General features: G+C 61.9%; 1 protein-coding gene across 3 annotated transcripts; it reads right to left on the bottom strand.

Moving 5' to 3' along the window:
- Positions 1–1,955: 1,955 nt before the first annotated feature.
- MXRA7 (matrix remodeling associated 7) lies at positions 1,956–23,061 on the bottom strand. Of its 3 annotated transcripts, none has more exons than XM_051838331.3 (4): positions 22,752–23,056; positions 11,610–11,673; positions 9,489–9,582; positions 1,956–3,014 (listed from the first exon to the last, which is right to left on the bottom strand). In XM_051838331.3, the coding sequence occupies exons 1-4, from the start codon at positions 23,016–23,018 to the stop codon at positions 2,900–2,902; spliced, it is 540 nt and encodes a 179-aa protein (XP_051694291.1). In that variant the 5' UTR covers positions 23,019–23,056; the 3' UTR covers positions 1,956–2,899. The 3 variants fall into 3 exon arrangements, with proteins under 3 accessions (XP_051694291.1, XP_051694290.3, XP_051694292.3); XM_051838330.3 differs by lacking the exon at positions 22,752–23,056 and adding an exon at positions 11,792–12,180; XM_051838332.3 differs by lacking the exon at positions 9,489–9,582 and having other exon boundaries at positions 22,752–23,061.
- Between the last annotated feature and the right edge of the window lie 742 nt (positions 23,062–23,803).

Below are 23,803 nucleotides of genomic sequence, written 5' to 3'. Positions count from 1 at the left end.
AGTTCTGGCCACCCACCTGGGAGACACGGATTGTGCTCCGGCTCCTGGCTCAGCCTGGCCCAGCCAGAGCTGTTGTGGGCACTGGAGAGTGAGCAAGTGGGTAGGAGCGCTCTCTGTCTCCCTCCGTATCTCAAATAAATAAAAATTAAAACAAACGTGCGGTGTCGTGGCACTGCGGGTTAAGCCACCACTTGACGTCTGCGTCCCTTACGGGAGCACTGTGCTGCTCCGCTTTCAGCCCAGCTCCCTGCTGATGCGCCTGGGAAGGCGGCGGGAGATGGGCCCTGCCACCCACGAGACCAGGAGTTCTGGCTCCTGCTTTGGCTGTCGCGTTCATTTGAGGAGCAAACCAATGATGGAGATCTCTCCCTCTTCCCTCTGCTCTGCCTTTCAAATAAATAAAACCTTGGCCGGCGCCGCGGCTCACTAGGCTAATCCTCTGCCTGCAGCGCCGGCACACCAGGTTCTAGTCTCGGTCGGGGCGCCGGATTCTGTCCCGGTTGCCCCTCTTCCAGGCCAGTTCTCTGCTGTGGCCCGGGAGTGCAGTGGAGGATGGCCCGAGTGCTTGGGCCCTGCACCCCATGGGAGACCAGGAGAAGCACCTGGCTCCTGCCTTCGGATCAGCGCAGCACACCGGCCGCAGCGGCCATTGAAGGGTGAACCAACAGAAAAAGGAAGACCTTTCTCTCTCTCTCTCTCTCTCACTGTCCACTCTGCCTGTCCCAAAACAAACAAACAAATAAAGCGTTAAAAACTAGGGGCTGGCCCAGTAGAATAGTGGGTAAAGCCACCATTTGCAGTGCCGGCATCCATATGGGTGTCAGTTCAAGTCTCACTTCCAATCCAGCTGCTACGGCCTGGGAAAGCAGTGGAAGATGACCCAAGTCCTCGGGCCTCTGCACCTGCATGGGAGACCTGGGAGAAGCTCCTGGCTCCTGGCTTCTGATCAGCTCAGCTCCAGCCGTTGGCAGTCATTGGGGAGTGAACCAGTGAATGGAAGACCTCTCTCTCTCTCTCTCTGCCTTTCAAATAATTCAATAAATCTTAAAAAAAAAAAAAAAAGAAAAAGAAAAGAATGATGTTGGGGACTGGCACTGTGCCATAGCAGGTTAAGCCACCGCAGTACTGGCCTCCCATATGGGCGCTGGTTCAAGTCCCAGCTGCTCCTCTTCTGGTCCAGCTCTCTGCTATGGCCTGGGCAAGCAGTGGAAGATGGCCCAAGTCCTTGGGCCCTGCACCTGCATGGGAGACCTGGAGGAAGCTCCTGGCTCCTGGCTTCAGATCAGCTCAACTCTGGCCGTTGCAGCCATCTGGGGAGTGAACCAGCGGGTGGAAGACCTCTCTGCCTCTCCTCTCTGTGTAACTCTGCCTTTCAAATAAATAAATAATTTTAAAAAGCAATATAAAAAAGAAAAATAAATGATGTACAGGATCCCTGGGATTTGAGAAAGGGAACAAACCATTCTTAAATTTAAAAAAATGAAATCATTGATAAACAAGATAAAATTGATCATTAAAAGCCGGGGGGCAGGTGGGGGCAGGGTTGTGACTCTGTGGGTTAAGCTGCCACAGCTCACAGCAGAGTGCCCGGGGCTGGGCCCTGGCTCGTCTTCCCGCCAAGGCACACCCTGGGAGGCAGCGGGAACGGCTAACAGTTGGATCCCTCCATCTGCGTGGGAGGGCAGGAGGCAGTTCCGGGTGCTGGCTTTGGGCTGGAGCTACTATGGGGAGCGAAACAGCAATGGAAGATCTCTCTCGCTCTCTCCCTCTCTCTCGCTCGCTCTGCTTTTCAAATAAATACATAAAACCCAGCGCTGTCCTTTGGATGTGACGCAGACCCCAGAGCACCGGCGGAGGAGCGACGTAACCGCAGCGGGGAAGCTCCTGGGGGCTCCCGGCACGGAGCGAGGCGCTGCCCAGTGACCACCGCAGGTGGCTGCACGGCACTCATTCTGTGCAGTGTCATTCAGCTTTATTCGGAAACTATTTCTAAGAACTTGCGTGGGCTGCCTCTTGCAGACTGTGGGTTTTCCTGCCAGGGAGGCCCTCAGCCCCCGTGGCGCAAGGGGGCCACCACCATTTCCATCATCGTCGTCGACGTCACTCGTTCGCCCGCTCACCGGAGCGGGGCGACACCCGGTACCCCGGGCGCTCCACGTGGGCACCTTGTTGAACGCTTTCTGCTAAGGTTCTGTCCCCACACATCGGCCCGTCTTCTTTTTACTTTAAAAAGTTGTTTTTATTTGAGAGGCAGAGGGACAGAAAACTCCGATCCTCCGATTCACTTCCCGAATGCCCGCGGCAGCCAGGACTGGACCAGGCCACAGCTGGCGAACTCAGCTCCAGTCTCCCACGGGGTGGCAGGGAACCAGCTCTCAGGGCCACCGTTTGCTGTCTCCAAGGGTGGGCGCTGGGAGGAAGCAGGAGGCAGAATGGGAGCCAGGGTTTGAACCCAGGTACTGTGACGTGGGCTGTGTGTCCGGTGGCGTCTCCAGAGTCCAGTCCTGGGAACGCACCCCCCTGCAGGCGCGAGGGCATGGTCGACTGGGCCCCTCCACCCACTGGGGAGGCCTGGATGGAGCTCCTGGCACCTGGCTTCACCGTGGACCAGCCCTGGCCATCGTGGCCATTTGGGGAGCGAACCAGCAGATGCAAGATCTCTCTTCTCCCTCTCTCTGTGACTCTGCCTTTCAAATAAATAAATCTTAAAAAATATGGCAACAGCCTCAGGCCCTGCCCTACGCAACAGCTGGGACCTCACCAGCAGGCAGAAGCCGAAGACGGTCTTGGCTGATGCTACAGAACAATCGACAAATCCACGCAACGCAGTCTAGACGTCTAAGACAAAACTAAGCCTACAGAGGTGTGGAAGCAGAGGCGCTGTGGCGGCGGGGCCGGCCTACATGTCGTAGAGCCGCAGCTGCTCCTGCACGTCGCCCTCCGACATCTCCCCGAACGTCTCGCTGTTGTCCCGCATGAGCCGGAAGATGGCGGCCAGCTGTTCCTTCTGCAGTCTGCCGGGAAGAAAGCACAAGAGGACAAAGACGCCCCTGACGCAGGGAGGGAGACGCGGGCCGGGCCGCTCCCGTCCCCAGCCGCACGATAAGAAGGAAACACAGAGAACAAACGGAACCCCCTGCCCACGCGGGAGCGGTTCAGCAGGACGCTCTCAACCCGAGGGTTTTAGGCACTGGGTGGCTGGAGGCCTGGGGACTCCCCTGGGGTCACCGTGCCTCAGTTTCCCCACTTTATCAGGCCTCGTTTTATTGTTAATGGCGCATGTCCCGGTGAAGCACCCAGGAGCGTGTGTCCCAACAAGGGGCTTCAGAGCCTGTTGCCACAGAGGTCAGAGACAGCCTGCGTGCAGAGAACGCCACGGGTGTGGACCGTGGGGCGGCTTCGGACACGAGGGTGCCTGGCACAGGGGCGAGGGCAGGCGTTTCCAGATGCGCACAGATGCCCAGTGCATCAGGGGACGCGTGAGGCCCGAGACCGGCCTCAGTGTTGGCTCCGCGCGGCCTCTGGGGCCGCGGGCATTTTCCTTTCTCTCTCTGAGGCTCAGCCACAGCTCGGGTGTCGGCGTGGGACAGCTCCCCGGCACACACCCGGCGAGCAGGGGTGGGGACGCAGCGCTGCAGCAAATGCCGCACCAGGACGGTCTCTGAGCGCCGCCGGGGCCCCAGGCTGGTCCTTGTGGCCGCATCTCCCTCCTCCGGTTTCTGCCGCGGTTCCCCCTGCACATCTCACCGCAGGCCGGGCACCTTCAGGGGCCAGCCCTCTCAGCCCCTCCCTGCCAGGAAGTCGCGTTCCACGCCCATCCGCGAGCTGTGGCACAGCTGCGAGGCCAGCAGCAGCCGGTCACTGCCCAGGGCCGGGAAGGCGGGGTGTGTGTGTGTGTGTGTGTCTCAGATGTCTAAGGAACAACGGGGCTTCACGAAGTTCGTGGAGTAAAATGCAGGGCATAGAATGCAGGGCATAGGGGAGGGCATTTCACCAGCTGCTGATTCTGCCCGGACACAGAGTGCCTGGGATGGGGTCCTGGCTCCTCCACTCCCCCCCCCCCCCCCGGCTCCCTGCCTGCGTGCACGGTGGGAGGCAGCAGGTGACGGCTCGGGACTTGGGTTCCTGCTATGTAGGTCGTGGGAGACCCGGATTGAGTTCCGGCTCCTGGCTTCGCTCTGGCCCAGCCCTAGCTGCTGGGGGTGCTGGGGGAGTGACCCCAAAGACAGACAATCTCCTCTCTCTGTCACTGTCTCCTCTCTCTCTATATTTACCTTTCAAATAAAATTAGGATTGAGAAGTTTGGCAGGAAAATCATTTTTAAATCCATGCTTCGTTTTTTCATAATATGCATTTGCATGAATTGCTTTTGGGGAGTCTCTCAGATGCATGAATTTCAGAATCTTTTGCGCACCAGAATAAACATCTTCTAAGTCCATTTCCCGAACACTCTGGGAAGCGTTTCCCGTTCCGGCTGCAGCGGCACCGGCCTGACGCCCCATCTTCCGCCTGGCACGCGGGACGTGTCCCGCCCTGAGAAGATTCCAGGACTGGGTACCGGAGTCCCATCTCCCAGCCTCCTTTGTCACCCGGGAACGTGGTGCCGGCAGTCAGTTCCCTGTGGGCGCACAGGGCTCCGAGCTGTACCTTGTACCCCTGGAGCGGAGGCCCAGGGAGCAGGCTGCGCGGCGGGCATGTGTGCGTGTCTCCCCGTGTGGGTCTGTGTTCCCGCCAGGGCGGCCATGTGCCTTCGCCCTCTGCCGGAGAGTAACAGGCACCAAAGTGAACGCGGCCTCGCGTTCTGTGGGACTGAAACGAAGCCAGCTGAAGAAACACACGGTCGCCGAGGTCATCTACTCAAAATTTATTGGACTGAATAAAGGCTAAATACAGGGCTCCAAGCTACCAGGAGGCCAGGGGGCTCGGGAGCCGCAGGCCGCGGTCAGGGAGTCTGCAGACAGGCCTCCACGGCCACGCGTGGGCGAGTCACGACTTAGGTACCCACGAGACACCAGCCTGGGGAGGGGGCTCCCACTTGTGGGCGTGGCTCTGCGTGGAAGGCATCGGCTGGCTGGCTGCGTCCCGCCCAGAGGGAAGCCCCTGGCACTGGGAACGGGCATCTCCTGGCCTGCCTTTAATGGAAAACCTTTTTTTTCTACAAACTTTAAAAAAAAAAAAAAAGAGTTTTAACCAACAAATCTAAGAGCTGAAAAATCTGCGGGTATAGTATAAATGTTGTCAGATAGAAAACTCCAAGAAACTGATCTGGTACTGGTCTCGTCGTGTGGCCACGTCTCATCTCTGAGACCCTCCAGCCACAGGCAGGGCCCAGCGCCCCGTGCTCAGCGAGCCCTGTTATTGCTTCTAGGCGGGGCTGGTGGGGACGCCAGGGCCAAGGCCTCTGGGCGCGAGAGGCCCGGGTCCAAGGCTTCTCTAGTGTGAGATGGTTCCCGCGGCACTGGCTCTTTGCTGCCCGGTATCAACGGGGCGTCTCTCACCGGGGCGGCCAGAGGGAGGCGGGCCGCAGGGAAGGGGAGCTGGTGGTGAGCGCCTCCCCGGGCTGTCCCACCTCAAGGTCTTTTGTGTCCTGGTTTCAGTGTGGACAGAAGAGGCTGGGAGCCTGCACTCAGGGCTACCTATGGTGGGAGGGGCGGGGTGAAGGAGCCTGAGCGGGGGTGGGCTCAAACTCAGGACCCGTCAGCTGGACAGGGCAGAGCCAAGGGGTCCCCAGGGTCCCGCCAGTCCACACAGCAGACATGGGGAGCCTGTGGGGGTCCTCGCTGGGGTTCCCACTTTATCTCTTAGGCTTTTAGGGTGCCCAAAGGAAACACCTGTAGGAGGAGGCTAAGGGTAACTTCGTTATTCTTCAGTTCTGCAAAGAAAAATAGGGAGAAAAGAGATCATGTATGTCACTCATCCCGCCTCTCGGGTGCCGTGGGAGAGGATTCGGGGAGGCGGGAGGAGGACGGGGAACCTTTGGAACTGCAGAAGCCACGTGGGGCGCTGGTTTTTCAAACACGCTCTTCGTGCCTGAAGCAAGGCCGGCTCTGGCACCATCAGAGGTGCACTGCCCTGGGCTGATCCTGCCCAGCTTGGCTGCCACGGACGCGCCGAGCATCCGTGGCGTGGAGGAACCCGGGTACCGGGCAGCTGAGTCCTGCAGCCTCTCTGATCTCCGCCTGCGCGGTTGGGCTCACGAAGTGCCTATCATCCTAGGTCATCTCCGATTCCCCGGGCTGGGTTTGTCCCCTCTGTGCCCGCCCCCGCAGTCCATCAAAGACTGGCCCAGCTTTCTATGCGGATTTTCACGGGAACAGGTGTACTTTGTCCCTCTGGCGCCCCCTTCTGGAGGCTGGAGTCAACGTGCATTTCCAGACAGGCCGATTCCAATGCAGGCCTGATGGACACACCGCGGGAAGAACCAGGACAGCTGTGGGGCCTCCGCCTCTACCCGGAGGGCAAGACACCTGCCCGCGGAGTGGTGTGCACTCCCCAAAGGGCCGAGACAGCGGTGCAGAGCTCCGAGTGCCGAAGCCGGGGCTCCGCTCTGTCCACGCCTGCCCAGCCTGTGACGACGGAGGGGCCAGCAGCCACATTTTCCCTCTGCCCTGCCAAGCCACGGGCCAGCCAAGCCGCGGGCCAGCCATGCTGCGGGCCAGCCAGGCCGCGGGCCAGCCAAACTGCGGGCCAGCCAGGCTGCCGGCCAGCCAAGGCGTGCCAGCTTCACGGGCTCTGGGAGGCGATGGGGAGGCCGCTCCCCTGGGGTGGGGAGGGGGGAGTGAGTGAACCCACGGGGCAGAGGAAGACCGGAGGGGGCGGATGTGCAGGGTCTGAAGCAGCCGCTGCCTGGAGATTACAGCCCCCACCACTCTCTGCCCTCGGGGCTGACGGACCTCCATCTGTGGGAGATGGAGGACGGGACTGCCCGGTCAACACTCGGAGAGCCCAGCCAGCACCTGCTGCCCCTCGGCCCGCTGCAGACCCGGGCCTCTGGAGAATGCTGGGACCAGCAACCACGGAGGAATTGGGCTCTCGACAGGAATGAGTTGACTGAGCGAATGCATTCAAAGCCAGGGGCGGGGGACGGCACGGCGGCACGGCGGCACAGCGGGCACCGCTGCTGCCTGCAGCTCCAGCATCCCACGTGTACGCCCGCTCGAGGCCCGGCTGCTCCACTTCCACGCCAGCTCCCTGCTGACGCGCCTGGGAAAGCAGCCACGACGGCCCGAGGGCTTGGGCCCCTGCGCCCGTGTGGGAGATCTAGAACAAGCTCCTGGCTTTGGCCAGGCCCAGCCCCAGCCACTGCGGCCATTTGGGGTAATTCATATTCTCTCTCTCTCTCTCTCTCTCTCTCTCTCCTCTCCCTCCCTCCCTTTCTGTCACTCTGCCTTTCAAATAAATAAATATGTAAAGCAAAATAAAATTGCGCTATGCATCCTTAACCACCTCACAACTTAACAGGGGCCCTGAGTGCCAGGAAAGGAATCAGAAAACAGACACAGAGCTCGGGAGGGAGGACTTGGCAGGAAAGAGGACAGCGGCCTGTCGCTGGCCTGTGCCTCTGGCGGTGTGACGACAGCACGCGTGTCACTGTGGCCGGCCCAGGGCAGTTCTCTGCACGCAGCTGGCAGGGGTTCTCCCAGCCCCCAGGGGAGCTGTCAGACCGGGGACAAAGAGACACAGACAGCCCAGTAGCCTCTGCAAGCCCAAGAGTTCCCGACCACATGCAGGGGAGGGAGCGGGCAGTGTCACAGGCAGGCGAGGGCCGTGGGGAGCATGCTGGGGGCGGGCAGCCATGGGGGTGGACATGAACTCCAGCCTCTCCTCCTCGACTCAGGCTGGCTGCAGATCAGCCTCACCCCAGAGCAGAGGCCTGGGCAGGGTATGGGAGGGGTGGAGCTGGGGTTGGGGGGCGGTGCAGGGCCCCCTCCGGTCCTGGGAAGTCTCAGCTCTGAGGTCCCGGCTCTGATCGCGGGGAGCAGTAGCAGTCTGGTCCCTGCCTGAGGCCTGGCCCGCCATCCACCACCCGGCCTCTCCTGTTCTAAAGGTCCACCCAGGTCCACCCAGGTCCACACCGAGCAGAGGCCTGCGAAGCTCAGGCCTTCCCCCCACCCTCCTGTCCAGGGCCACAGCCCCCTTCTGCAGAGGGTCAGGTACTGTTTAGGATTCGTGGGCCAGACGGTCCCTGTGGAAACAACCCAGTCTGCCACCCGGACAGACGGACGCAGACCACCGGAAAACCAGTGGGCGTGGCTGGGCTCCAGGTGCACTGGACTGATAGCTGCAGGCGGTGGGCTGTGGGCGGGGGCCGGCCAGCCCTGGCTGTGATCACAGAACCCTGCCTGTTCTGTCCGGGTCCTGGGGTTTCTGCCACGCCCTCCCCAGGGCCAGACCCAAGCCACGCCAGCCATGTGACAAGGCCGCTGGGTGACCACAGCCCATTCCTGTGGCCCCCTACCTCTCTAGCACAGCATCCAGCCGGCCCCCCTGGGGGGGGCTCCAGGAACCTCCACCCCTGGGGAAAGGCCCCTCGCTGCCAGCGACCCCCGTGCTGGCAAAGGGCTCCGAGGGGCGAACCTGGACTTCTAGGTGGAAGGTGGTGGAGGAGGGGAGGCTGGGACCACGGGGACACAGGAGCGCGCGGGATGGGGGGCCTGCTGGCCTGGGAAATCTGTCTCCTTACCAAAAGGATACGCAAGGAATTTTGTGGCTCAGGACCTAGGGAACGCGCTACAGGGAAGTGAGGTCAGAGGTGAGCTCAATCCTGAAATACAAAGGCAGCAAAGCGGGTCACACTGGGCTTGCAAAGCGCTGACGCCAGCGCCACCCAGCCACCCAGGCCTGAGCTCTGTCTTGCGCCCCGGCCCCGAGCCCTGTGCCTGTGGTCACCCCGCCGGCCCCTCGGGGTTGCCAGGCTCAGAAAATGGCGCCGCTGCCCCTGGGACTTGTGCTTGAACCGCAGGCTCCAGGCAGCTCCCGTGTGCCCAGGGTCTCGGGACAGACCACCTGTGCCCCCCATGCATAGCCGGCTGCCCCACACCCCTCAGCCGCGGGCCTGGAGTGGGGAGAGGATGCCGAGGGAAGACCAGAGGGGCGCAGGGGGCGTCCTGCCGGCAAGCGGGAGGCCCCAGTTCTGGCTGGCAGCTGCCCTGGCCTCCAGCTCCCCAGAGCAGAACAGATCCAAAATGACACTGCGGGCCTGGGTGGGGCCGGCGGTCCTGAAGTGATGGATCAGTTTTGTCAGTTCTGCGTGGGCTCCGCGCACAAGTGAGCAGCCGGCCGCCTGCCTGGGGGCTCTTTGCTGATGTCTCATTTTCTTGTGTGTGGCGGGGGAGGGAACCAGCAGCAGTGGCAGGCCGCCCCCGCTCCAGTCCCCAGGGGCCTCCTCCCAGCCAGGGCCTGCAGGGATGGAGCCCGGCTCAGAGCGAGCAGGCAGGAAAGACCCCAACCCCGAAAGGAAGAGGCAGGGTGTGGGCGGGGCTCCCTACCTCTGCTCCTCCTCCACCTCCTCTTTGGTCATCATCTTCTTGTACTGGTTCCCCCTCAGCTTCCCGGGGCTGTACTTGAAGGAGAAGGCGTCTCCTACGGAGAGGAGGCCGGCTCGGACGCTGTGCCCCCCCCCCGATCCCCCACCCCCAACTCAGCAGCCCCCTTCCCTCTCCCGGGGCGGAGAGAGGGCCGGGCACACTGCCAGCCACCCCGGGGCACGTGAACTCAACCGCTCCAGCCCTGGAGCTCCCCTCCAAGGCCAGGCTAGCCGGCACCGAGCTGCCCGCCTGCCTGCACCCCCGCGCGCCCTGGCACCTGGCGCCGGCAGAGCCGCAGCCTACATCTCAACGCGCTCTGTGCCAGACAGGCGGGCGCGGCCTCTCGGGAGGCTGGCCGGGCCGCGTGCCAGGGCCCAGGGCCGCTGACCTCCTCTTGCCCGCTCGGCGAGGCAGGCCTGCTGGCCAGGAGCCTCCCGTCGGCCAGCGTCTCTCTCTCTCACTGTGCCTTTCAAACAAATAAATAAATCTTGAGAGAGAGAGAGAGAGAGAGAGCGCGCTGGCCGGCGCCCTGCAGGCTCCCCCGCCCCAGCCAAGTGCCGAGACTGGACCGTCCCCTCGGGAGGCAGCTACCACGTTTCTAGCATCATTCCCCCGTTCTTCATTCGTTCCCGGGTATCTAGCGAGCCCCGGGGTGGGGGCTGGAGTTAGAACGTCCAGCAGGCCAGGGAGTCGCTCCAAGACAGCCTGGATGGGCACTCGGACTCGTGCTGGGGAGGCCCACATCCCACGCTGGAGGCCTGACTTCAATGCCCACTCCAATGCTTTTTTTAAAAATACACCGTGGCTCACTTGGTTAACCCTACGCCTGCGGCGCCGGCATCCCATATGGGCGCCAGGTTCTAGTCCCGGTTGCCCCTCTTCCAGGCCAGCTCTCTGCTGTGGCCCAGGAAGGCAGTGGAAGATGGCCCAAGTGCTTGGTCCCTGCACCCCATGGGAGACCAGGAGGAAGCACCTGGCTCCTGGCTTTGGATCGGCGCAGCGCTGGCCGTAGCAGCCATCTGGGGAGTGAACCAGTGGACAGAAGACCTTTCTCTCTGTTTCTCCTTCTCACTGTCTGTAACTCTAACTCTCAAATAAATAAAAATAAATAATATATATATAAAAAAGAGAGACTGAGCTCCTGCCACTCGTGTGGGACCTGGGCTCCCGGTGCTGGCAGGGCCCAGGCTGGCTGTTGTGGGCATTTGGGGGGAGAACCTGCAGATGGGAGTTCTCTCTGTCTGTCGGAGAAATAAATAACAATTTAAAAACAGAGAGGAGTTGGGAGCAGAAGCCCTGAGCGCGATCCTGCCCCGCGGGGCCGAGCACGGGACAAACACTCACTGTGGGACCCAAAGAGGCAACCGAGAAAACCAGCGACGCTCGGCTCTGCCTTCGGCCGGAGCACGGCGGGGGCAGGTCTGACTGGCTGGCTGTGCGCTCCCTGGGCCGGCCATACCCAGATGCCGCCGATTCCCAGTGTGAGAGGCCCCTGGGGAGCGGGGGAGGGGGCTTCCTCTCTGCCTGCTGAACCCTCGTGGGGAGATAATTTCAGCGCCACTAATCAATTAGCCCCGGGAAGCAGAGCTGCTCCCTGCAGGGGGGCGGGGGCGGGGCCCACCCTCTCTCTTCCGCCAGCTGAGGTCTGAAGCCCCTCCCACTCTGCTGAGTTAAGTGGTGGCAGGAGGGAATGGGAGTGGGTGTGGTGGGTGTGCACTGGGCCACTTCAGGAGCCTCCCCCTTGTGGCCACCGTGCCCCCCCACCGCGTGTCCCGGTCCCTAACAGCATCCCAGCACCCCTGCAGCCAGCTCAGGCCACGGGACAGGAGCAGACCCCTGGGCCACAGGAGGAAGTGCCACGTTCAAGGAGGTGGGCGGCAGACAGGTGGGGGGGAGGGGCACAGGGGAGCAGGTTCCTCCGTCCACACCCCTCCTGCTGCCTCATACCCCAGCTCCTGGCGTCCCTGGCGAGCGGCAGGCAGGTGCGGGGGAGGGTCACAGTGGAGCAGGTCCCTCCTGCAGCCTCATACCCCAGCTCCTGGCGTCCCTGGCCAGCCGGCCCCAGCCCCGCTGTGTACTCACCATCCTCCTCCTCAGGCCCCTCGGGGAACAGGCCCTTCTCACTCTCGGAGTCCTGCTCCTCCTCCTGCAAGACAGAGGCGGGGTCAGCGCCTGCACGCAGTGCCAGTCACCTCGGGCAGTGGGGAGGGCCGGCAGGAAGCAGGGAGAGAGGAAGGAGCCTTGAAGATCCAGGGTGACCTCACCCTGCACCTGTGACCTCGCCCTGACCCTTGTCCTGAGGCCACTGCCAACCCGGGTGGGCGAGGGGCGGGGAGCCTGCACCGAGGACCACACTCTCTGCCTGTGCCCGCAGCCCCTGAGCCTGACCCTCCCAGCCACTGGAGGTGGGCTCGGGACCCCGCCCGCCAGCTGGCAGACGCCACAGGGCCAGGTGCCTGGATGAAGCGGCACTGGTACCGCAGCCTCCTCCTCTGCTCCGTCCACAGCCCTGGCTGCCTCTGTGTCCACCTCCCCAAAGCTGCAGCTCCGCCTTGTTGGCCGGGGCCTCCCCCGCACACAGACACCATGGCCAGATGGCCGGAGGAATGTCCCTGGATGGCCTCGGTGCTGGAGAATGAGGGGGGTGTGCAGATGGGCTCCAGCCACGTGGGCTGCAGGGCACAGGAAGGGGCGGACGGGGGAGGGTGACCGGGACTCGGAGGCCCGGCGGGCAGAAGCAGCTGCGGCCGGGAACAGGCTGCCGGGCAGTGGGGGTGGGGCAGTGTGGCGCACTGCATGCCAGGCTTAGCCAGCCGCAGCCTCCGGAGCAGGCTCTGGCCCAGGAGTGAGCCTAGCGAGAGGCCTGGTTCCCACAAGCCCCGCGGGGGTCAGAGGAGGCAAAGCTGAGGCCCAGAGCAACCGTGCTCACTGCCCAGAAGGCCACCAGGGAGCAGCGGCCATGTTCTCAGCTCCTGCCAGTGGGAGCGAGGCTGCCGGGAGCACAGGTCAGGCCTCGGGCTGCGGTCCGCACGCCGTCCACTTGTCACCCAGCAGAGCGCCCGAGCTGGCACCCTCTGGGATGGAGCGCTGACTGTGCACAACAGAAACCAAGACAGAACGAAAACCAGCCTCGCGTGGAGCTGACCGCGTTCTGGAGGATACTCCGTTTCTTAGGCAGGAAGTCAGTTATGAGCTTCTGTGTGTGCGACATAGAGGCCTAAAGAGAAGACGTCTAAGTCCAGCATCTGCATCTCAGGGTCATCCTGATGATGTTTCAGGGGCAGCCCGGTCTTCACATCCTGCCCTGCCCTGCCCCCTTCTACCAGATATCTCCCAGGTGCAGCCCAGTATCTGCATCTCAAACACCCTGCTACAGATCCCAATTCTCTAGGGGGTCCTGCCCACCCTTCCTCCTGTCTGATAACATTTGCATCCATAAAGTCCTTTGTTTCAGACCTTCAAGAGAAAACTCAGAAGTTTTTCTGTTACATCTGCGCTCAGCCCTGTGCCTCTCTGCTGAGCCGCCGGCCCGCCTGCCTGGCCAGGTGTGATCTCTCCACTCAATCATGTAACCTTGTTCCCCCCCTCCCACCCCCTCCCCCGTCACTCTTTCCCAGGTCCTGTCTGGAGAGGTGCCCATCCATCCTTATGGATGTCCCGGCCCTAATAAACCTTGCTATTTTACCTCCCACTACCCTCTGTCTCACGCCTGAATTCTTTCTTGCGCGAAGACAAGAACCCTGCTCGTTCACCTGCGCACCAGAACACCCACTCCTGGGACGTCTCAGCACGCGTCTCCCACGCAGCGCCCAGCACTGCCAAGGGGGCGTGGCTGTACACCTGCCTGTCAGTCAGCGAAAGAAGACGCACACACGCAGGCTCACAGGCACAGAGCAGAAGTCTGTGGAGGGGCCGGTGCTGTGGCACAGTGGGTTAAAGCCCTGGCCTGCAGCGCCGGCATCCCTGTGTGGGTGTCGGTTCGAGTCCCGGCTGCTGCACTTCCCATCCAGCTCTCTGCTATGGCCTGGGAAAGCCGTAGAAGATGGCCAAGTCCTTGGGCCCCTGCACCCGCGTGGGAGACCTGGAAGAAGCTCCTGGCTTCGGATTGGTGCAGCTCGGCTGTTGTGGCCATTTGGGGAGTAAGCCAGAGGATGGAAGACCTCTCTCTCTCTGTAACTCTGTCAAATAAATGAAATAAATCTCTAAAAAAAAAAAAGAAGAAGCCTGTGGATGGACTCCCAGGAAACGCAGCAGTGACCGCCTCCCCATCCTCGCTGCCCACTCTGATTTGTGTCTCCTAACCACGTGCGTGGAACGCACGCACTAAATACATTCTAAAAAATGCTATGGTGTCTTGGAACAGTGAGACTGGCAGGTGTTTTAAAGTTTTCTTCTGGGGGCTGGCTGGCGTTGTGGCATAGTAGATAAAGCCACCGCCTGCAATGCCAGCATCCTATATGGACGCCGACTGGAGTGCAGGCTGCTCCGCTTCCAATCCAGCTCCCTGCTAATGCATCTGAGAAAGCATGGGAAGATGGCCCGAGTGCTTGGGCCCCTGCACCCACGTGGGACACCTGGATGGAGTTCTAGGCTCCTGGCTGTGGGGAGGGCTGAGTTGCAGGACATCTGTGCCCAGGGCTTGGCGGTGTGAGACAAGACTGTTTCCCATGGAGTGCAATGCCCTGTATAGTGTCCTTGAGCACCCGGGAAGCAGCTGGTTTTTCCTTTTAACTGGTGTCTCTCTCTCTCCCTATTTTTTTTTTTAAAAGATTTGTTTATTTTTATTTGAAACTCAGAGTTCTACGGAGAGAGGGAGAGACAGAGAGAGAGGTCTTCCCTCTGCTGGTTCACTCCCCAGTCACAACAGCCAGGGCTGGGCCAGACCAAAGCCAGGAGCCAGGAGCTTCTTCTGGGTCTCCCACGCAGGTGCAGGGGCCCAGGTGCTTGGGCCATCTTCTACTGCTCTCCCAGGCGCATTAGCAGGGAGCTGGACCAGAAACGGAGCAGCTGAGACTCGACTGGCAGCCATACGAGATGCCACATCTCAGGCGGCGGCTTCACTGGCTATGCCACCGCGCCAGCCCCTACACGTGCAGTCTTAGACCCAGGTTTCAGGCCCGTGTGATTCGTCAGAGCAAGGGATGGGGGCCAGGCTGGGTCCGAGGGAGGGAGGCAGCGATGCCCTTGGCGGGGTGTGAGCTGGGTGTACCAGGCGGTCGCAGGAGGGCACAGCCAGGCAAAAGGCTTGGAGGCTGGGGGTGCGACAGCCTCACCCCAGACAGTATGGAGGCAGGCCTAAGTGCCCAAAAACGTCATTGAAGGTGGGGGGGGGGGCGAGGCCTGCAGCCCAGGTGAGGGCCACAGCAGGTGCGGGCCGGTAGGTAGGGAGGCAACAGGATGAGAGCTGCACTCCGGAGCCATCAGTCGGGAGCATTGGAGGGGGCGAGGCAAGAGGCAGGAGGACACCTGGGAAGAGGCTGGAGCCCAGGCCAGGCCTCGAGGGCTGAACTGGGAGGCCATTGGCCTCAGCCCTGGTGGTCTGAGTCCCTCTGCCCCCAGGTGGCTGTGCTTCCCGCCCCCGCCCCTGCAGGGCCACTCTTGGGGGTCGCATGGACCCAGCAAAGCACACAGCCAGGAGCAGGTTCATTCCAGGGCCTTGAAGGTGACAGGGCTCAGAGTGCAGGCCACAGACCTCCTGCAGGGCCACCCCTGCGGAGTCCCACGTGCCCTGGGTCCCGAGAACATCACATGGCACCAGGGGTCAGGGCTCAATTGTGTCCCCAACCCCTTCCTGTGCCAAAGCCCCACACCCAGCTGCAATTCAAGACTGGGTCCTTAAAGTGGTGACAGTGAAAAGGAGCCCGCTGGGGTGGCCCGACTCCAGGAACTGCTGCCCCAGCAGGGGCCACGTGGCCGCACAGGGACACACAGAAGAGATGAGGGGCTGGTGTTGTGGCACAGTAGGTTAAGCCACCTCTTGGGACACCCAGGACACCCACACCCGTATCACTGGAGCGCCAGTTTGAAACCCGACTATGCTTCTTCCAATCCCACCCCCTCCTTATGCACCAGGGAATACAGCAGAAGACGGCCCAAGTGCTTGGGTCCCTGCACCCACCGTGGGAGACCCGGATGCAGTTCCTGGCTCCTGGCTCCGGCTTGGCCCAGCCCTGGCCATCGTGGCCATTTGGGGAGTGAGCCAGCAGATGGAAGATCTCTCTCTCTTTCTCTGTAACTCTGCCTTCCAAATGAATAAAATAAATCTTAAAACAAAAAACCAAAACACGCCCTGGATCAGCCGTGGGTTATTCCATCTCTGAACTCTACCTGGGGTACGGCGCACCGCTGGCGCCAAAGACTGCGGGCCAGTGGGTGGCCTAGGGCAGGGAGAGACACGAGACAGGGCAGGCGCTGTGGTCACTGCGGCTTCTTCCAACTCATTCTCTAGCACCTACTGGGCTCCGGTCGGCCGGCCGAGCGCTGGGCCTGTCAGAGGAGCCTGGGCGGGGTGGGGGAGGGGGGTGACAGGCAGGGCCCCTTCCCAGCAGCGGACGTGCCAGTGCGGCAGACAATGCACACCAGAATAAAAGATGACCTCAGGCGGGATTAAGTGCCTTGAAGAAAGCCAAAGAGGCCGGTGCACGCGGGGGCGGGCGGGATGGGGACAGGGTGGGGTGGGTCCGCCAGCTGAGGCTGTGGGGACCAGAGACAGGCGGGTGAGGAGGAACAACCCGGAGAAGCAAGGGGGAGGCCCCTGTGGCGGGGTGGGAGCGAGGCTGAGTCGTGGAGGGGCTGCGGTGAGGGTCCGGAATGCACTGAGTGCAGCGGCAGCACCCAGAGACCCAAGGGGGTGGGGCAGGGAGGGCAGGGGCTGAGGTGGGGGTCTGGCCCAGAGGAGCCCGCAAGACGGGGAAGGAGGAGCCCGCAAGTGCCCAGGGCGACTCTGGGGCAGACGCAGGAACCTGAGGCAGCGCTCACCACGCAGGCAGCTGGCGTTGGGGTGTGGGGGTGGGGGGCTCCGGGCGCGGGCTGGGCGCTGCGTCCTGGAGTGGGAGAGGCTGGGGCCGGGGGAGGTGGCCGTGGCGTCCATGGCCAGCAGCCTTTTGGCTGCCGCTGTGGGCAGGAACGCTTCCAGCAAGAGCAAAGACAGGGCTTGGGGAAGCCACCGAGTCATGGAGGGGGTGACAGGGAGGGAGAGGGGGAGGCCAGGGCCAGCAGCACAGCCCACCCCCACACAGACACGGAGCTCAGATCCTGGGCTCTGGCCTCGGGTCCCCGCCAAGGACGCATCCACAGCCCTAAACAAACTCTCAGCTCCCCAGATTCAATCCTATCAGATTAACCGTTTCTGGCAATGTTCCTACAGAGAGGATTTGGAGGACTTCAACGGCTTCAGAAAACCACCCTGCTGCCCCCAGAGGACACCACCCGGGGGCAGCCCCCCATGTCCCTAGGGAAGGAGCTGAATTCGTCTCTACCCTTCGGGACGGGAAGACAGGCAGGGGCTTGGCAAAAAACAGACACTAAGCGGGGCAGAGAATACAAAATCATGTTGTCGGGCAGAAGCAGGCTGGGTGGCGGTGACCACGCCAGCCGGACATGCGGGAGCAGAGGACAGGCGGCCGGCTCTTCACTCCTCAAGGAGGCCTGGGGTGGAGGAGCTTCCGACAGCAGAGGGGACCCAGGGCAGGGGTCACTGCAGACCCCAGCTGGGGCTATTTCCTTGTCCTGCGATTCACGGGGGTCTGACCAGTAGCCCCTTGCTCATCTGTGGTTTCGGTTACCCACAGTCAACTGGGGTGCAAATTCCGGAAATGAACAATTCCTATCTTTTTAAATAACTTTATTACGGTATGTTGATCAATTATTCTCCTGTATCAGTTATTGCTGTTAGTCTCTTTCTGCGAAACCAACCCTTATCATAGGCATGTACAGGCAAAAACAGCTTAATAGACTTGACTACTATCTGTACTCTCAGGTGTCCGTGGAGGGGGAGGGTTGCAACACCCCCAGGAGATGAGGGCACGGCGACTACAACACCAAGTCACAGAATGAGGTCCCTGCTGAGAACAGGCCCAGGCTGTCTCGGTCACAGGCCAGGCTGTCTTGGTCACAGGCCAGGCTGTCTCGGTCACAGGCCAGGCTGCCTCGAGGGCCAGACAAGTGCAGCCTGGGGGTTAAGCCTCTGCCTGCAACCCCAGCATCCCACAGGAGCACCAATCTGAGTCCTGAATGCTCCACTTTGGATCCAGATCCCTGCTAACGTGCCTGGGAACACATTTATTTATTTACTTATTTATTTAAAGATTTATTTATTTATTTGAAAGGCAGAGTTGCACAGAGAGATTTTCCATCCGCTGGTTCACTCCCCGGATGGCCACAATAGCCAGGATTCAGGAGCTCCATCTGGGTCTCCCACGTGGGTGCAGGGGCCCAGGCACTTGGGCCGTCCTCCACTGCTTTCCCAGGCCACAGCAGGGAGCTGGATGGAAGTGGAGCAGCCGGGACTCAGCACAGGTGCTCCCTATGGGATGCTGATGTCCCAGGTGGCGGCTTCACCCCCTGCGCCACACCACCAGCCCTGCTGCACCTGTTCTTTGAAGCTGTAGTACTTCTTGCTAAGTAGAAAGTTTAACTGGCAGCTGCATGTTCTGTGTACAGCCAAGACTCTGTTTCCAAAAAAAGAACAAAGTTGAGTCATTGGGAAAATCCCTGAGCTTCCTTCTTAGATGGAAAAAATTAAATTGGGAGCTGAAACAATATCACAAAACGGCCCTTGAACCTCCGGGCACATTCACGGCCCTCCTCAGCTGCTGTGGGCACGCGGTGCTCATTTTGCCTTCTGTTCGTTCCCTTACTCCTTTCATGCCGGTTGGCTGATTCATCCAATGGCCTAATTAATGGACAGCTGCATTATTTCCAGTTTTCCCTCAGCAAATCACTAGGCCTGTTAGGAGCGGAAGGTTCTACCCCCCCAGCCCCCACCCCCCGAACTTATACGCTGAGGCTCCAGCGCCAGGGCGTTTGGAGGCCAGAGCGGTATCTGGGGTTAGGTGAGGTCCTGGGGCTGGGATGGCATCGCTGCCTGTAAGAGGCGGCTTCCTCCAGGGCTGCCTGGGAGAACCAAGGACAGAGCCCTCGGCAGCAAGCCGAATCCGCCCACACCGTGGTCGTGGCTTCCCGTCTAATCAGCCCTTGGCTGGTGAGCGGCAGGACCCCAGAGTGACATGGACCACTGCTGAAGACGCAGGTGGCCCTCCACTCCCTGGCTTCAAGGACAGAGGATGGGGAAGGGGCTCACTGCCCGACGGCTTGGGCGGCCAGGATCTCTGCCACTTCCAGGAGCACACCTGTGTCCACAGGGCAGGGCAGGGAGGGGGCTCGGGGGTGGATGGCACAGCAGGAAGCTGCAGGGGTGCCCAGGGCCGAGCTGCCCACTGAGCACAGACGGAGGCTGAGCAGCCCAGTCGGCCTGAAAAACCAAGCCCCACTGGGAAGTCCCCTTCAAGGTTTCTTGTCTCCAGCACTGTGTTTTGTTTTGTTTTGTTTTTAAGATTTATTTATTTATTTGAAAGTCAGAGTTACAGAGAGAGAGAAAAGGCAGAGAAAGAAAGAGAGAGAGAGAGAGAGAGAGAGAGGTCTTCCATCCGCTGGTTCACTCCCCAGTTGGTTGCAACAGCCGAAGCTGCACCAATCTGCAGCCAGGAGCTTCTTCCAGGTCTCCATGCAGGTGCAGGGGCCCACGGACTCGGGCCATCTTCCACTGTTTCCCAGGCCACAGCAGAGAGCTGGATTGGAAGTGGAGCAGCTGGGACTCGAACCATATGGGATGCCAGCACCGCAGACAGCGGCTTTATCTGCTACGCCACAGCGCTGCCCCCCCCCCCCACTGGATTTTGAGAAAATCCCTGGGCCAGCCTTGGCATAGCGGGTAGAGCCGGCACCCCAGATGGGTCCCGGTTCGAGAAGCTGTTCCACTTCCTATCCAGTTCCCTGTTTGCCTGGGAAAGCAGAGGAAGATGGAACAAGCGCTTGGGCCCTGCACCCGTGCAGGAGACCTGGGAGAAGTTCAGGCTCCTGGCTCCGACCTGGCTCAGCCCCGGCCATTGCAGCCATTTGGGAGTGAACCAGGGGATGGAGGATCTCTTTTGTCTCTGTATCTCTCCCCCTTAGTAACTCTGCCTTTCAAATAACATAAATAATAATTTTCAAAAATCTCAAAGCTCCAGAAAGCTGGGAAGAACAATACAGTAACACGTGTACTCCCTTCACCTGGCTAAACCAACGGTGAACCCCCTGCCACCTTTGTCTTCTGTCCACGCACACACACGGTCTGCGCATGTGCGTCTGCTGGGCCCACAGCACGCCACCCCAACACGTTCCAGGATGCTCCCTCTAGAGGATAAGGACGGTTTCTTACATAACCACGGTGCCAGGATCATGCCCCCAAAATCCCGTGTTGATCCAATAAAACCGTCCAAGACACTATTCCTTTAAAACATATCCCCATTACCTCCAAAATGACCTTACGGCTCTGCACCCCCACCCACGGTCCGAAGTCCAACCATGGGGCAGGGGTAGCACTGTGGCGGCAGGTTAATTAAGCTGCCCCTCGGGACACTGGCATCCTACAGGGGAGTGCTGGTTTGAGTCCTGGCTGCTCCGCTTCCAATCCAGCTCCCCATTATGACGTCTGGAAAAGCAGCGGATGAGGGCCAAAGCACTTGGGACCCTGCCACTCCCATGGGAGACCTGAATGGAGTTCCTGGCTCCTGGGTTGGGCCTGGCCCAGCCCCAGCTGTTGGGGCCATTAGAGGAGTGAACCAGAGGTTGGAAAAATCTCTCTCCCTCTGTCCATCTGCCTTTCAAATACATAAATAAATCAACCTTTTAAAAAAAATACAATCGAGAATTCAGCCGAGGACCAAGGCTGGCTTCAAGTGTCACGTGGTGCCCGTGCCCGTGCCCGTGCCCTGTGTGTCTGGGATGTTGGCCAGCTGCCCTGTGAGGCTCCCTCCCTGGTCTGGAAGGAGCTAGGATCTAAGCGCCAAGACAGCCGAGTTCTGGCACAGAGCACGGCTGGTGACCCTCGACCCTCCGCTAGGACCCCTGGCCGGGCCCCCTACGATGCAGGGTCGGCCTGGTGATCCTCTACAAGTACTTCCGGGAGGGGACCAGCTCTTGTCCCTGACAATTCTCCATGGGTGGGGTGTGCCTGGCGTGCTTCCTCCACAGCCGACCCCCACCCATCACCGTGGGGGCCGTGGAAAGAGGCTCTGGTGATGTAATGTCCCTGCCCCCTCCTCTGACTCGGCCAGCGCTGCCCTGGACAGGGGAGGAGCCCTCGCTCCGCAGCCTCAGGCTGGTGGACCTCATCCCCAGCCCAGGGCCTCCCCCCCCCGCCCCCGCCTGCCACCTTGTCCTTGGCCACGCAGGGGCCCAGCGGGGTGGGCCTCTTCCCCCACGCTCCACAGCGGCGGCTGGAGGGTGCCTGCCCGGGCTCCTGATCCTCTCAGCCACGGGCCTGTGAGTCACAGGCAGCAGCTGCCCCAGACGCCTGGCCTGGCTGAGAAGAGGGGCCCTTAATGGAACACAGGGAGGGAGGGAGATGAGCTACCGCTCCAGGCCCTGACTCCAGCGGCCGAGAGCAGGCGGGTCGCCCGCCTCCTCTCTCCCGCCTCTCTCCCTGCGCGAAGGGGGCTGGCTGGGGCGTCACCCAGGCTTCCCAAGGCTCGCTTGAGTTACTCTCCCCAGGGTGCCTTCTTCCTGTAACCCTCCACACCGTGGTCGTCGGCGGAAGGAAGTACCGGAAGCTCTTGAAGATGCCCAGGTCTATTTCGAGAGAATGCTTCGGCAGCTCCTTCTCTGGTTAAGTCACCCCCGGGAAGGGCAGGGAGGGCGTGATGCCATCTGTATTCCCCAAGCCCCCACGCAGGGCTTCTGCAGTCGAGTGCGCCCACGGGAGTTGTGGGGGTGGGCAGGGGGCTTGCCAGCCCTAAGAGGAGGGACAAGCGCCCCAGTGCAGGACTGACGGACAGGGTTCTCCCGAGGGGCGCTCTCAGGACGGGGTGGTGTGCAGGGACGAGCCACAGCCTTGGCGGGCCGGCCTGGGCCGTGAACTCCTGAGCCTTCTCCAAACGGCACACGGGCCCCCACAGAAGCGGCACCACGGACGCCAGGGCGTGCGCAAAGTTCTTCCCCTAGGGATTTGACGTTTCTGAGCGTGGCCGCCAAGTGACACAAGGCCAGTGTGTAAACGAGAGGCTGGGCGTGCCGATGCCTCCCGGTCCCAGAGACAGGAACCCCAAGCACGGGCACGAGCCCAGGGCATCATCAGCTCGTCTGTCGTGTCCTCCCCAAGCTCGGGAGGCACAGCCACACTCACGGCTGATCAGAATCCTCTCCCACCATGCAATTCATCACCCACTTGTCAAAGCTCCAGCCCCTGCCCTAGGGCTCTGGCACACCCAGCAGAGAGAGGCCTCTGGGCCCGGATTCCGCCCCTCCCCCATGGCGTCCTCCAGTGCAAACCACTGTGTCCACCGAGGGCAGAGGGGGCACCTGCAGGCCAGCAGTGGTCTCCCGGCTCCCACCCCCCTCACCTGAAAAGGGAGCCCAGGAGCCAACCCAGACAGGCCCATCAGACGGTGCACCGGCCAGCAGGAAGAGAGCCCGGCGGATGTCCGGAGATAAGGCAGTGAGGTCAGGGCCAAGCTGACGGCCTGGGGCAGGGGCCTGGGGGACCGGCACGGGGGTGCCCAGCTGGGCGGCAAGAGGACTTTGTTCCTGGGAGCAGGTGAGGCTAACCCGCACCCCCCACCCCCGCAGCCCGTTAAGGCCCAGACAATGACAGAAGCGACCCATCCTTTGGGCCTCACAGAAGCCGGCACCAACTCTGGAATCTGGATCTCAAACTGCCGGAACAGCTCTCCCCCTGCTACCCGCCCGGTCCACGGCACGCGGATGCGCGAAGGTGGGCCCGGGTGGGTGTGGAGCCAGATCTCCAACCCCTGACGCCAGGCCGGGCAGGGCGGGCTCCGGGCCAGGCAAAGAAGGGAAAAGCCCAGCAAACTGGCCGGCGACACTGCGGGACCTGCGCTTCCTACCGCCCGCGCGCCCTGCTCCCCCCAGCCCCCCCTTCCCTGGGACGACCCGGCCTGGACGCTGGGATCCGGCGTCTGGCCCCTTGGGGATGGGGGCGCCGCGGAAGGGCCCGGTGCGTACCTGCCTCGCCTCGGCCGCCTGCTCCTCCGCCTGGGCCGGCGCCGCCGCGGGCTCCACGGGCTCCTCCGGCCCCGCGGGCGCGGCCGCCGGCTCTGGGGCGCAGGGCCCGGGCGGGGCTTCGGAAGGGGCTGCGCTGGGCTGGGCCGGGGGCGCGGGGTCCGGGCTCGCCGCCGCCCCTCCGCGCCGCACCAGCAGCCAGGCGAGCAGCAGCGCCAGCGCGGTGGCCAGCGCGGGCAGCGCCGCCAGCAGCTCGGCCGGCGCCTCCATCGCGCCTCGGCCGCCGAGTGCCCGCCCGCCGGGACCCCGCGGGAGGCCGCTGCCGCGCCCCGCCCCGGGGCGGAGCCTCCGCTCCGGCCTCGCCCCCTTGGCCCTGGGGTTGGGGGAATTCGGAGGCTGGGGACCCCTTGGGAACTAGCCCGGGCCTGGGCTTCGGCTGGCATCAGCTCAGCGGGCATGGACGTACTGTGGAGGCACAGCGGCCACTGCCCTGCAGGACCACGAAACCGGTCCTGAAGCCCAGGCCTTCCCCGCTGCCATTTTCTAGCCAGCGACAGCGCTGTCCCCAGGAGCAGCTCGGAACCCCCAGGCAAACAGCCGGCAGCCTTCCCGGCCAGCCAGTCTCCCCTCCTGGTTGGGTCCAGTTTGCGAGCTCAGTGTGCCCCCCCACGCCACGTCCCGCCCCACCAGCGCCAGGTCTCGCGCTTAAGAAACAAATCAAAAAGCAGGGCTCCAGGTTTTACTTAGGAAGCGCCTGGTACTGTTCTGGAAAGTTCTGGCGTCCAAGACCATCGCTGACCTGGACGCGATTCTCCAGGTTAGACCCCAGCCTGGCTCGGCTCCCCGGCAGTCCGTGGATGACCGCCAGCTGCCCTCTGGAGAGCGAGCGGCTCCGTTCCCTTTCCCGTGGGCTCACCCCCAGGCTTCGGGGCAGCCGAGGTGCTCAGGCCTGCGCTGTCCCCACCGTTTGAAGGTCAGTTTTCAAAAGGTCCTGGACTGCTAACGCGCTATGTGCTGTCAACTCTTCAACGAGTAAGAATGAAAGGGACAAACAA

This window comes from Oryctolagus cuniculus, chromosome 17 (assembly GCF_051225735.1).
Source record: "Oryctolagus cuniculus isolate XC-2025 breed Fujian yellow rabbit chromosome 17, ASM5122573v1, whole genome shotgun sequence".
NCBI lineage: Eukaryota > Metazoa > Chordata > Mammalia > Lagomorpha > Leporidae > Oryctolagus > Oryctolagus cuniculus.
This window is presented reverse-complemented; position numbering and strand designations above follow the sequence as displayed.